Here is a 13012-nt window from a genome sequence, read left to right on the forward strand (position 1 = left end):
TTCCCTATATGTGTGGAAAACCCACATAGATGAGAATCTGGCCCATACTTAAGCTATCTTCACATAAACTTTGAGGCTATCTTGTCAAGGACAATCTGAATATATTTGCATCATTAAAGCAAACATACCCATATTGCAGGTTTCATTTGATGTAGGCTCTGGGAGACGGTTAACAGTCAAATTAACAAATGGGGCTAACATATCTCTATCTTTCAGCAGCATCTAGATCAAGAGTTTTTAGCAAAACACTGAAGGAGGTGTTATAAGTTTTGTGGTAAGCACCTCTATCTGACAGGAAGTTGAGGAGATTTGTACAGTAAGAAAGCATCATTGACTGAACCCTTTTTTTGTATTTATTTATTATTCCAAACCAGGTAGAATCCTGTCTGGATACTGGATAAAGTAACTTTAAAAATAACTAGATCACTTTTTAACTCTTTTGGGAAGCAAAAGGTAGTTAAGCACTGGAATAAAATGCCTAGAGTGATTGTGGAATCTGTTATTGGAGGTTTTTAAGAACAGGTTTTGCTGGATTGAGGCCAGCGTTCATGGCATCTTGCAGAATCATTCAAGCATTTAAACTGGTAGTGGCAAAATGGATCAGGGATCATCTAGGGAGCTGAGGGTGGCAACAAGCAGACAAATACAAATGTGAGTGGTTTCAGCAGCCGGACACTTCCCTTCACCCAACCCCCTTCCCTGGCAGTCGCAGGAATTTCCTGCAGCAGAGGAGGAAATTTGGAAACTTTCCTTCTGCCCTGCTGTTTCTCTCTTCCTTCCCCTCTCCCAAAACTCCACTGGCCAATAAGAGGCAAGAGTGAGTGACAGCCTTTGAAACCTGACTTAGCCTTTTCAGGGTCCCCAGAACTTCTGTCCCTTGGTAGTGCTGGGACAGGATTTACATTTACACCCAGTGACTAGATACAGGTTCAGAATTGTAAAAGGGATGAAGGCTATGGAGATGGGCAGGACTCCTTTCTTTTGTAGCGTGAAGGGTTGGGGGATAAGAATGGCTGGCTGGGGAACTACAAATGAATAAATTCATTTGTAAGTGCAGTTTGAGTATGGAAAAATTCTACCTTAAATAAATAAATGGAGATATCCTATCTCCTAGAACTGGAAGGGACCTTCAAAGGTCATCGAGTCCAGCCCCCTGCCTTCACTAGCAGGACCAAGTACTGATTTTTACCCCAGATCCCTAAGTGGCCCCCTCAAGGATTGAACTCTCAACCCTGGGTTTAGCAGGCCAATTCTCAAACCACTGAGCTAGCCCTACCTTGGTTCTGTAAGGGTGAATTACAATCATGTTAGCAGGCATACCGTAATGTAGGCTAATCTGCTGCTCAGAAATGATGATGGATAAGAAAGGGTAATGCCATGATTAATTAGGTGAACTTCCAAATGAAATCAAACATCAGATCAAATTATGTTTACTTCACAAATAAAATATTAAGTAAGTAACACTAGTGTAATATGTAGTCCATGAGTTGGGAATTTTGCAAGACTTTATATTACTTAGAGTTGCTGGTATATAAATGTTTCATTTTAAACTCAGCTGTAGCTGATTTTCATTTAACAAGAAGAACTGTATGGCTAAGGGCCTGTGCATCAAGATGTATACAAAGAAATTTTGCTTTCTATAACATCTTTCTTATAAACTTTATCTCAAAGGCTTTGTAATGTTAAATTGAGTTGAAATGAATTGGTGTGAAGAGGAAAAGAAGATTTTAAGAGGTATAGACAAAGGAAAACCTCTACATTTGAGAGATTAATTCAGATGGAGTGACAGATAAGGGTAATCAAAAGGAAGGAGAAGTTGCTGAAGAGATGCTTTTTTTCATCAGCTGTGTTGAGACTGTGAATAGAGAGGGACTGGGGGAAGGGGGGAGAGAGACAGGGTCCATGAAAAGAACAGGAGTACTTGTGGCACCTTAGAGACTAACAAATTTATTAGAGCATAAGCTTTCGTGGGCTACAACCCACTTCTTCGGATGCATATAGAGTGAAACATATATAGAGGAGATATATATACACACATACAGAGAGCACGAATAGGTGGGAGTTGTCTTACCAACTCTGAGAGGCCAATTAAGTAAGAGGAAAAAAAAAAACTTTTGAAGTGATAATCAAGATAGCCAAGTACAGACAGTTTGATAAGAAGCAAGTGTGAGAATACTTACAAGAGGAGATAGATTCAATGTTTGTAATGGCTCAGCCATTCCCAATCCCTATTTAACCCTGCTGGGCTAAGTACATGGAGGGTCTTAAGAACAAGATATAGATTGTCTTGACTCCCTAGATCAATTTCAGGGGCAATACATTGCAGAGGGGAAATTTCCTTAATTTTGGGTACCCTTTTTACAGTTGCCTGTGTGCCATTAATTTATTTGTTCTTGCCACATTATCACAAAACTATTAGTTGAGCCATAAAAATAGCATATACACCAACAGTAAAAGATACAAGAATGCCTTTATTGGGATAAAACACTGATTCTCCAGTATAGATGGGATGAATCATGTTAATTGTGCACTGTTAGTTATTGCATTCTTTTCCTTGAAGAATGTGTCTAATGTTGCTTCTGAAGCATTTTTGAGGTAGCAAGTTGGCTAGACAAATTCTTGACATTTCAGTAGGCCATACTATTAAGCACCAATAAACAGAGAGCACTAGTACAGACAAAATTCTAAATATCATTTAAATATCAACATTTTTTACCTTGCCCAGCAGTTTATAATGTCAGTATCACAGTATAAAGTTTTATACAGACAATCAAGTTTTTGTGTGCTTTTGTCACATTGCTGTACATATGAGCTATACTCGTAGACTAAGTCAGAAGTACAGAAACAGACTGTACACAAGCAGTTTAATACATTTAGTTTATGTTCAAAGGAAAAACAGTTTCCTATTACCATTTAAAATATAAGAAGGCCAGCAATTCATACTGTGACCAATGCAAAATTGTTAAATTGTCGGTTTCAAACAGCTTTACTGAATTTTGTTTGTGGCTGTAATAATATGCTAAATTACTACAATTTATTTAGACTGTGTACTAAAGGTGTATACACCTGGAATTTCCACATATCCCATGGATTCAAACTCTAGGAGCATTTTTGCTAACAGTGTTTCACTTAAAACAAACAAAATCTAGAGTGACCTTCTAGTTACAAAGAGCCTTCTAAGAGCTGTGATCTATGCTAGAAAAAAATCACATTGCTAACAGGAGCCAGCAATAGGTTAAGCATCCGTTCATCTACACCTGGTTTAACTGCAAGTATAAACCATTAAAAACTGATTTGAGCATCAAACAAGTCTTCACTATATTTGAGGGGTTGGGGCAGATGCTGAACAGTCCCTCTTGTCCCCCCCCCTCGCGCCCCCCCCCCCATCTACAGTTGCAGATGAACTGGGTGTCAGGAATGGGTTATTAATTTATTTGTGTAGACCAGACCTAAAAGGCAACCAATGCACTCTTCTAATGCTAAGTCTGCAGTTGGAACAGTGAAACAATACCACCGAGAGATGTCAGTTGCCCTGTTCGTCTCAAGAGGGGAACTCTTTCACTTCTCTTAATAGTTAACTTAGATGCCTAATAATTATTTATTATAATTTTTTGTTCACAGAAAATTAGTATTTTCATAGCAGTACAATTAAAGTTTTCTTATGATTAAATTCTCTGTACATTCTTTCAGTCCATGTACTTCTGTAGTGTTCTGACTTACCTTTGTTTTTCGTTAGCAGCTTTTTTTGTTTTAATCCGTAGTTTTCAAGCAGTATTATTGTAAGACTGTACTCACCATTATTGACTCTTCTCACAAAAAGACATATCAGAAGCCTGGTATATTTGAGCTACTAGTGTATTGCCTCTCCCCATAACTGGAATGAAATGTTTATATTTACTGTTCTATGGGTTCGTGCTGAGAGAATTAAACATTAACTATTTTGAATTGATGCCAGTCCCCAGGGAGGGAATAGATTAGCTTGTTTCCATCAGTTATGGCTTTCGTTCAATAGTGCTACATTAAAATGGTGTTCCGATTGTATGTGCATTTGACCCATTAGTTACCATTAGACACTTTTTCTCCAGAGACACCTTTTGGACTTGATCCTGTCCTGGCTTAGTATATGCATCACTGTAAACACTTCAAAAATCCTTGTTGTTCTAAGGATGTTTTGTGAATAGAAATATCTTGTAAGGTACATAAGAATGGCCACAGTGGGTCAAACCAAAGGTCCATACATCCCAGTATCCTGTCTTCCAGCAGTGGTCAGTGCCAGGTGCTTCAGAGGGAATGAACAGAACAGGTAATCATCCAATGATCCAGGTAATATCTTTTAATTGCGTAACTTCTGTTGGTGGAAGATACAAGCTTTCGAACTACTCAGAGTTCTTCAGGTCTGGGAAGAGAAATCAGTGTGTCTGAGCTAAATACAAGTTGGGACAGATAGTTTAACGTAAGGGGTAACACATGTTGTAGTGGGGGGGCAATAAGGATTATAACATTCTGTAAAAGAGGTTTGGACTAGGCTATTAAGAGTGAGCAGGTTTTATATATATTGATTATATTTTCATCCTCTGGACAAAAGCCCTAAATTCTCATAGATTTCCACCACAACTTCAACAACTACCACTCATCCATCAAACTCTCTACAACATTCCCACAAAGCATCAACTCTGGATGCCACAGTTAACTTCAACAGTGAAACCCTACAAATGACTATATATAAGAAATGCATGGATCACCATGCTTACCTCCACAGATCCAGTAACCACCCAAGAACACACAGAAATCTGTTATCTACAGCCAAACACTTAGATACCACAGAATTTGCTATGAAGAGAAAGTCCAGGATGCACACTTAAAACCACCACATTAATCAAGGATACCACTAGAGAAGTAGATTGCATCATGAAAAGGACCACCCAAATACCCTGGAAGAACCCACTTCAATACAGGGGGCAAAAAACCACCAACAGCACACACCACTATCTGTCACCTGCCACCTCACACTGGAATCCATATGGGGTATCATCAAATAGTTGCAACCAATATTTGATGGGGCCCACATCCTGAAAGAAATCTTTGCCACACCCTTCTCTTCTGGCCTTAAAACAACCCCCCAAACCTTGCCAAGCTAGTCATCAGAAGCAAGCTCTCCACGGACCGGGATGCACCAACTAAAAGTGGCACCAGACCCTGCCAGAAAAACAGATACAAAACCTGCAGACATATCTCCACTGCTATAATGATAAATACCCCCCCACACAACACCTTTCAAGATTCATGGGTCCTACACATACTTATCACATGTGGTGTACCTCATCCAGTGCATCAGATACCCCAATAAAAATTATGTGAGTGAAACCAGATAATCACTATGCTCTCAAATGAACTCTCACAGAAAATAAGACACAAAACCATCATATCAGCTATGGGTGAACACTTTTCAGAAAATGATCACCACATATCTGATCTTTCAATACTCGTCCCAGAGGAAACTTGCATAAGCACGTCAAAAGATGAACCTGGGAACTTAAATTCATAACGCTGCTAGACACCAGAAACCATGGACTTAAGAGACGCTGGTTTCATAGCTCATTACAACAATCTGCCAGCTGACTCTGAATGGGGTCTTTTATGTAAACCTCTTTTACATAACAATCTAACCCTTATTACCCAGGCCAGCTCAAGCAACCTCCTACAGCATCTTACCCTTTATGCTTAACTATCTGTCGCGACTTGTATTTAGCATAGTCACTCATATTTCTTTCCCCAGACCTAGGGCATGTCTACACTACAAACTTTTGTTAACTCAAGTTAGGTTGACATAATCTGCCACAGATAGTATATTGCTTGTGTACGTGCATGCGTACTTGGCTCCTTATGTTGGTGCTGTGCCTACTCCATATGAGTGCTTGTTTCAATGCACAGTGTGGTGCACGATGGGTAGGTATCCCAGTGTGCTACTCACCACCATCCAGTGCACTGTCTTTTGGGAAGTTTTGGCAATGCATAGCGGGGCAGAAACGAGTTTCACTGGGATGACTGGAATTGTGAGATAAAGTTCCCATCGTGCAGCTTTTTCCACCTCCAAATGCCATCTTTATTCCATAGTTTTCCACACCTATTTTTAAAATCCCACAAACCCACATGGGGCTTGCCATTGTCCACTATCTCTGACAAAAGCGTGGAGCCTGTACAACTCTGCTCTATTGTCATGAGCGTTGCAAGCACAGGATGCACGACTCTCCAGTATTTGCAGAGCTGCAGAAAGAGCTGTGGAGAACATGACGGTTTCCTGGAGGGCAAATTGCTGTAGGACCAAGCGAGAACCAATTCAACAGTGTTGGCATAGATGCTGGAACTACGAGGGATCCTGGGGGTGCTGCCACATCCCCTGGCTTGAAGTGCTTTCCATTATGTACAGGGTTTACAGTTTGGTTCACTGGCTCTCAGAACCCACACTATACAAATTGTCCCAGCATTCCTGATTGTTGGTAGTGGTCAAAGAGTGGTTGCAAATGGTGGAGAGCTGCTTTTTGGGCATGAGAAATGAGCACTGACTGGTGAGATCACACTGTAATGTCACTGAGATGACAAGAAGTGTCTGCAGAACTTTTGGATGTGCAAGGCCACATTCCTAGAACTGTGCACTGAGCTTGCCTGAGCCTTCCAGCATCTGGACACCAGAGTGAGAGCTTCACTGACAGAGGAGAAGTATCAATCACACTGTGGAAATTTGCAATGATAGATTGCTACTGGTCAGTGGGAAATCATTTTGGAGTTGGAAAAATCCAGTGTGCAGGTCATTGTCATGCAAATGTGCAAGGCCATTAATCATCTCCTGCTACACAGGACTGTGACTCTGTGCAACTTGCAGGATATAATGGATGGATTTGCAGTGATCGGATTCGTGAACAGCAGTGAAGTGATAGACAGCACACACATCCCTATTTTGGCACCAGACCACCTTGCCCCAGAGTTCATCAGCAGAAAGGACTATTTTTCTATGGTTATGCAAGTGCCAGTGGATCACTGGGGATACTTCACTGACATCAGTGTTGGCTGGTCAGGGAAGGTGCCTGACACCAACATCTTTAAGAACACAGGACTGTTCAAAAAGCTGAAAGCAGGGACTTGCTTTCCTGACTGGTGGATTTACCATTGGCAACGTCAAAATGCCTGTAGTGATCCTGGGAGACCCAGCCTACCCCTTACTCTACGGCTCATGAAACTGTACATTGGTGATCTCAACAGCACCAAGGAACGATTCAACTCTACTGGTTCAGCAGGTGCAGAGTGGGAGTTGAATGTGCTTTTAGTCGTTTGAAGGGGTGGTGACGTTGACTCACAAGACTGGATCTCAGTGAGAAAAATATCCCAGTGATTATAGCTGCCTGCAGTGTCCTGCATAGTATCTGTGAAGCAAAAGGAGAAAAGATGCATCTGGGTGGAGGGTAAAGTTGGAACATCTGTCTGCTGAGTTTGAACAGCCAGATACAAGGGTTATCAGAAGAGCTCACCCAGGACCTGTGTGGCTCAGGAAGGCTTTGAAAGAGCATTTTAATAGTGAACCGTAGTAACATGTTGTGGTGTGCTATGCTCTACCTGGCCCTGCAGTTTGGGTGCCTATTAGGAATTGTGTGGTGCTTGGTGCAAATTTATGAATAGAACACTGACAATGTATCTGTTAATTTTGTGGTGCTTGCTATATGATGATGACACTATTTGTAAAAGATCCTATAAGTTGTGTCACAGTGTTCAATAACAACTAAGTGGGTGCTTTCAGTACCGCCAGGCATTCAGCAACATATGTTGGGAACTAATAAAGATGAATTACTTTCCAAACAATATTTTATTGAGTAATGAAAACACTTCAAAAAATTCGGTACAAGTTAAAAACAAACCTTAAAAACTTAATAAATTCCTGGATCAGAGCTTAAAGGGGGTGTGACGTTAATGTTCACTTACGTCTTCCAACATATGTTACCTTTGTTTTGTTAGCCTAAGTGTTATCTTATCTGTACTCATTTACTGTACATAGCTATAGTTTTAATGATTTATAATTATCAAAGTGCTTAATCTCACTATTTACAATTACTCATTTTATATTTCAATGTTATAAGTCAGGATATGAGGAAGAGTTATGGGAAACATGATTCTTTAATGTCAACATTTCCTACCTTCTTTAAACATGAGTTTTTTCACCCAAAGTCCAGTTTTATTTGTGAGTCATTACAAAGCAACTTTGTTAGAAATTTTCCTGTGAATGCATTTTGAGTGGTGGCGCGATATTATGGTCTTGATAGTTGCTTTTAATGATACCTTAACAATGTCCACTGAAGGTAGGACAAGAAGTAATGGGGCTTAATCTGCAGCAAGTGAGATTTAAATGAGATATTAGGGAAAGCTTTCTAACTACAAGGGTAGTTAAGCATTGGAATAGAGTTCCAGGGGAGCTTGTGAAATCCCCATAATTGGAGGTTTTTCAGAGGAGGTTGGAGAAACACCTGCCAGGGATGGTATAGGTCTACTTGGCCCTGCTTCTGCGCAAGGGGTTAGACATGATGACCTTTCGAGAGCCCTTCCAGCCCTACATGTCTACAGTTTCTCCTATATTAGAATCATAATGTATATGTGGTTTTATATATTTAATGAGAGCAGCCATTTTGGGGGGGCTACAGTATTTGCCTGCAAATAAAGTGCTTTACAACTGCACTATTTCTACTTCATGCTTTAGTGTATGCCTCACAAACCTCAGTTCTTTCAGTTTTTCTTCCCCATGAGTGATTCTACAGTCTCCCAAATTAAAAGGAATTTGTTGTTGTTTTATGAGCTCATCTCAACAGGGGAGAGAGACTTACCCTGGAAGAAGCTGGAAAACATTGATTATATTAGTTCACAATCAATGCAAAAAATAGTTGCTCAGGGTTGAAACCCTCTAAAATGCTTGTTTGAACAAAAGATACCTTTAAAGCTGCTAAATCAAATTATTATGGTTGCCTGAGAATTCAAATACTAAATACTTTTATAGATGTTTTCATAATCTATGATAAGAAAAACATTGTAACAAATTCTTCAGAAATGAAATAAATTATCTTAACCTGTTGGTCTGATCTTTCAGTTTACAAGTGTAACTACCTGGCATTGAAGAGAACCCACTCTTGTTAACTTTCTCTCTCTTTATCATATAATTTCTAAATTTCTTACATTTTAAACTTGACTTTTATTGATGTGACTAGCATTTCAGGAATTAAGACTTTTTCACAAGTGTTTTAAATCTTCCAATAAGAAATTTTTGTTTGTTTTGGTTGCTTGTTAAAGTTCTTGTGGAGTAATAATCAGCCATTTCCCATTTGTAGGTTTACCCTGGCTATTCACCTTTAATGTGAAGTTTTATCCTCCTGATCCTTCACAGTTGACTGAAGACATTACCAGGTATGCATATTTTAATATAAAACTTGATAATCAGTGTTTTTTTTATATTGTACACTCTGCAAGTCAACAACTTACTTGCTTCCTGTGTTTTGAATTCACATTGCAGATTTTCTCTCTCCCCACTCCTTCCCTTCCTCCCTCATAGAATAAGGGAACAGAGAGGCCCTAGTTGTGGGAGGAAATTTATCCTGGGCACAGACTTCAGGATGGCCTGGAAGTTTAAATATTCTGTCTGCTGCTACAGCACAGTTTGACTATACTGTGCAATGCTGCCGCTTTTTGTAGCCAGTAGGAAGCGAGTAGGAGTTGGAGACTTTGCATGATGACATCACGCAGCTTTTCTTGCCCCCAGTTCACAGCATGAGCAGTCCTGAGCTGGGATGAGACCTGGGACTCAGTGGATCTGATAAGGCCTCCAGGGGAGCTCCCAAATGAGAGGGGGAAGCTAGTTGAAATGGGGGGAGGGGCTAATGAAGGGGTCCAGAAGGAAGAGGGAGAAAGTAAAAAATTATAGCAAGAGACCAGAGGATGAGGATAGAAATGGGATAGAGTGGAGCAGCATGGTAGCAGGGAGGAGACCAGAAAAGGGAATGAACCTCTTAAGGGTCAGAGGCATGGAGCCAGTGGATGTTGTGGGGCTGTCACTATATTCGGATGTAAGCGGTAGGGTAACTTGTGTTGATATGAGTACTGAGCTCAAAGATGTTAAGGTGCTTTATATGCTAACTCTATATTAAACATAAACTGAATTGCTGAGAATACATTTTCATAGATAGGTATTAGAGATGGTAACAAACACACAAAGTAAGATAGTACAACAGAATTATTATCCTTGTTTCTTTATGATAGTACCCATTATGTGCTACATGCTTTTCAGACAGCCAAGGAGGAAGAATCTGAGAACAGAGAAAAGTAGAAAGAGTTTAAAGAAAATGGGAAATATTTTTTCCCTCAAGAGTTGTCTTGGTTTACTGTTGCAACATTAAACAGTTAATTGTGGTTTGTAACTTGCTTAAGTGTTTTGAGGGGGATACAGAAATAGTCCAGATAATTTATTTTTAGTTGTCAAACATTTATCAAATAGAATTTGTTAAATACAGTGTATAGCAAACACCGACTGTATGACAATGGTATATAAAGGATTTATTGATACTCGTTTAAAATTATTTACATAGTTCACCACTTAGTAGCTTCCCCATTTGTGAGAAAAATGACCACTCCAAACATTTGATGTACAAAATAAACTACATATACAGTCTATAATTGTCTCTCATTCCACATGTAGTAGTATAGCTAATTGTATTCGTGTTCAATTAATCTAAAACAAGCTTTAGGTGTCCACGCTGGCTATAAAACTATTTTCAGGAAATTAAGTTGGGCTTTTAGATTGTGTTCAATTAATGTAAATAGTGTTATCCTTGATTATCTTTGAAATTTTCTAAATCCCCAATACTTTGAGCTTCACTATGAATTCAAAATAAACTAGTAAAAAATAAAATTTACTTTTGTTTAGTATGTCATGTAAGATTACTTTGTGTGTGCATGGCATAAGGCTTTATGGACAAGAGTTGCAAGGTACAAGATAAATGTAATTACTCACATGGATACGACCTGTGTGAGGGATGCAAGTGTTCACTGCTTATTGATATAGTATGCATTCCTGTGTTGTATGGTATGACTCGTTGGATTACATGGTGCAAAAAAAATTAGATATATTACTGAAGTTTTAAAACCAAACCCTAGATTTTCAATGAAAAATGTATCATCCATTTTTAAATGGATTGTACCTAGGGTGACCAGACAGCAAATGTGAAAAATTGGCATGGGGCTGGGAGGTTATAGGAGCCTATATGAGAGAGAGAGATCCAAAAATCGAGAGTGTCCCTATAAAATCGGTCATCTGGTCACCCTAATTGTACCAAGCCTGAAAATAAACATGACAGAGTTGGTAAGCAAGTTTTATTATGTAAAGGCAGACACATACTGCTCATTTGTACTGGGAACCAGGGTATTTCTAATTCAGCTGATTTATGAAAGATGTATTGATTCTTATACTAAAACTGTAACTCCAAATCCTTTGTTTTTAGTTGACAAAATCGATCAGAAATGGAACTTGGTCTCTGTGTAATGGCTCTATCAGTGCATTTGGTTTTTTTAAAACAGACTATTGGAACTACATGTTTGGATAGATTTTACTCAGCTTTGTGCATGTGTGCTGTCACAAATTTCCTGCAGGAATATTTCTGTTTACCATAAGTAACTTTTTTTTCCTTTTTGCAGATATTTCCTATGCCTACAGCTTCGTCAGGATATTGCTTCTGGCCGACTGCCATGTTCTTTTGTGACTCATGCCCTCCTTGGTTCATATACTCTGCAGGCCGAGCTAGGCGACTATGATTCAGAGGAGCACAATAACCATTACATCAGCGAATTCCAATTTGCACCCAATCAAACAAAAGAGATGGAGGAGAAAGTAGTAGAACTGCACAAAACACACAGGTGTGTCAGACCTGGTGGGAATAAAATGTTGATATGGTCTTGGTTACATCTGTCATTTCTCTTGATCTTAAAAATATGTATAAAATTGTGTTAGATTGAAGAAGTTTAGCACTACTATGAAAGTCTTACACCACTTACATAGCTACAACATTTTTCTTATATGCATTTAAATGGAACTTGTCTTTAGTTTGACTTTTTTTTCTTCTGTTTATTAAAGCCCCTTAGTAGGCTTTCCATCAAATAAGTCAATTATGGATGGCTTCTTGCTTTAGCCAGTAAAAACAGCAATAAACATTTCAGCTGGGAAAGTTTTGAAGCTATATTTCATGATACGGGCTTTTTTACTTGCTTTTTAAGAACGATTGTCTGAATTTATTTCATTCAGAGATGTTTTGAATAATATGAAGAAAACATTCAGAATCTGAAATTTTTCATTTAAATTAGCCACAATTATTCAGTGTCTAAACTAGCTACCTTTGGATTATTAAAAATACATTTGTAGTCTGATTATGAGGAGCCATTTTATGACTGACGTGCAGATAGAATTAAAGTCCCAAAGTCTCATTACATTAAAAATATAAGTACATTGGCAATTGCTTTCAGTCAACAAAATAGATCATACATTTCTTTGCATTGCCCAAAGGCCAGAGCCCAGTGCCCTGAACTATACACTCTTTTTGTAGTGTTGTTTTTTACCTTGAATAAACCATGGTCACTGTTTTAGTTTTGTCAATAATAGGAAAAATTATTCTTGTTCCCCTCATACTGACGGAAGGACGGTCGTCTTTTGTTAGATAAATGCTAGGAATGTAAATTGTAAGCTCCTTGGGGCAGGAACTGTCTTTTTGTTCTGTTTGTACAGCATCTAGCACAATGGGGTCCTGGTCCATGACTAGGCATTACCACAATACAAATAATAATAATAATGAATGAAGTCCTGAGCTATATTGGGAGCAAAACCCCCACTGTCTTCAATGGGGCCACAATTTGGGCATATATTGCTCTCTAGATACTGTATAGTTATGTGTGCAAAGTGTGCAGTCTAAGTCAGAAAAGGTTAACCTTTCTATGTTGA

The 13012-nt window shown here is 38.9% G+C and overlaps 1 protein-coding gene across 1 annotated transcript in view; it reads left to right on the forward strand.

The window, feature by feature from the left end:
• EPB41L2 (erythrocyte membrane protein band 4.1 like 2) overlaps nucleotides 1-13012 on the forward strand; it is a 234964-nt gene that overhangs the window by 163988 nt on the left and 57964 nt on the right. The window contains exons 7-8 of the mRNA XM_026649545.1: nucleotides 9363-9438; nucleotides 11719-11951. Of these exons, the coding sequence (XP_026505330.1) occupies nucleotides 9363-9438; nucleotides 11719-11951 (309 nt within the window). The remainder of the gene's footprint in view (nucleotides 1-9362; nucleotides 9439-11718; nucleotides 11952-13012) is intronic.

Source organism: Terrapene carolina, unplaced genomic scaffold, assembly GCF_002925995.2.
Source record: "Terrapene carolina triunguis isolate 2854851 unplaced genomic scaffold, T_m_triunguis-2.0 Scaffold85, whole genome shotgun sequence".
NCBI classification, from domain to species: Eukaryota; Metazoa; Chordata; order Testudines; family Emydidae; genus Terrapene; species Terrapene triunguis.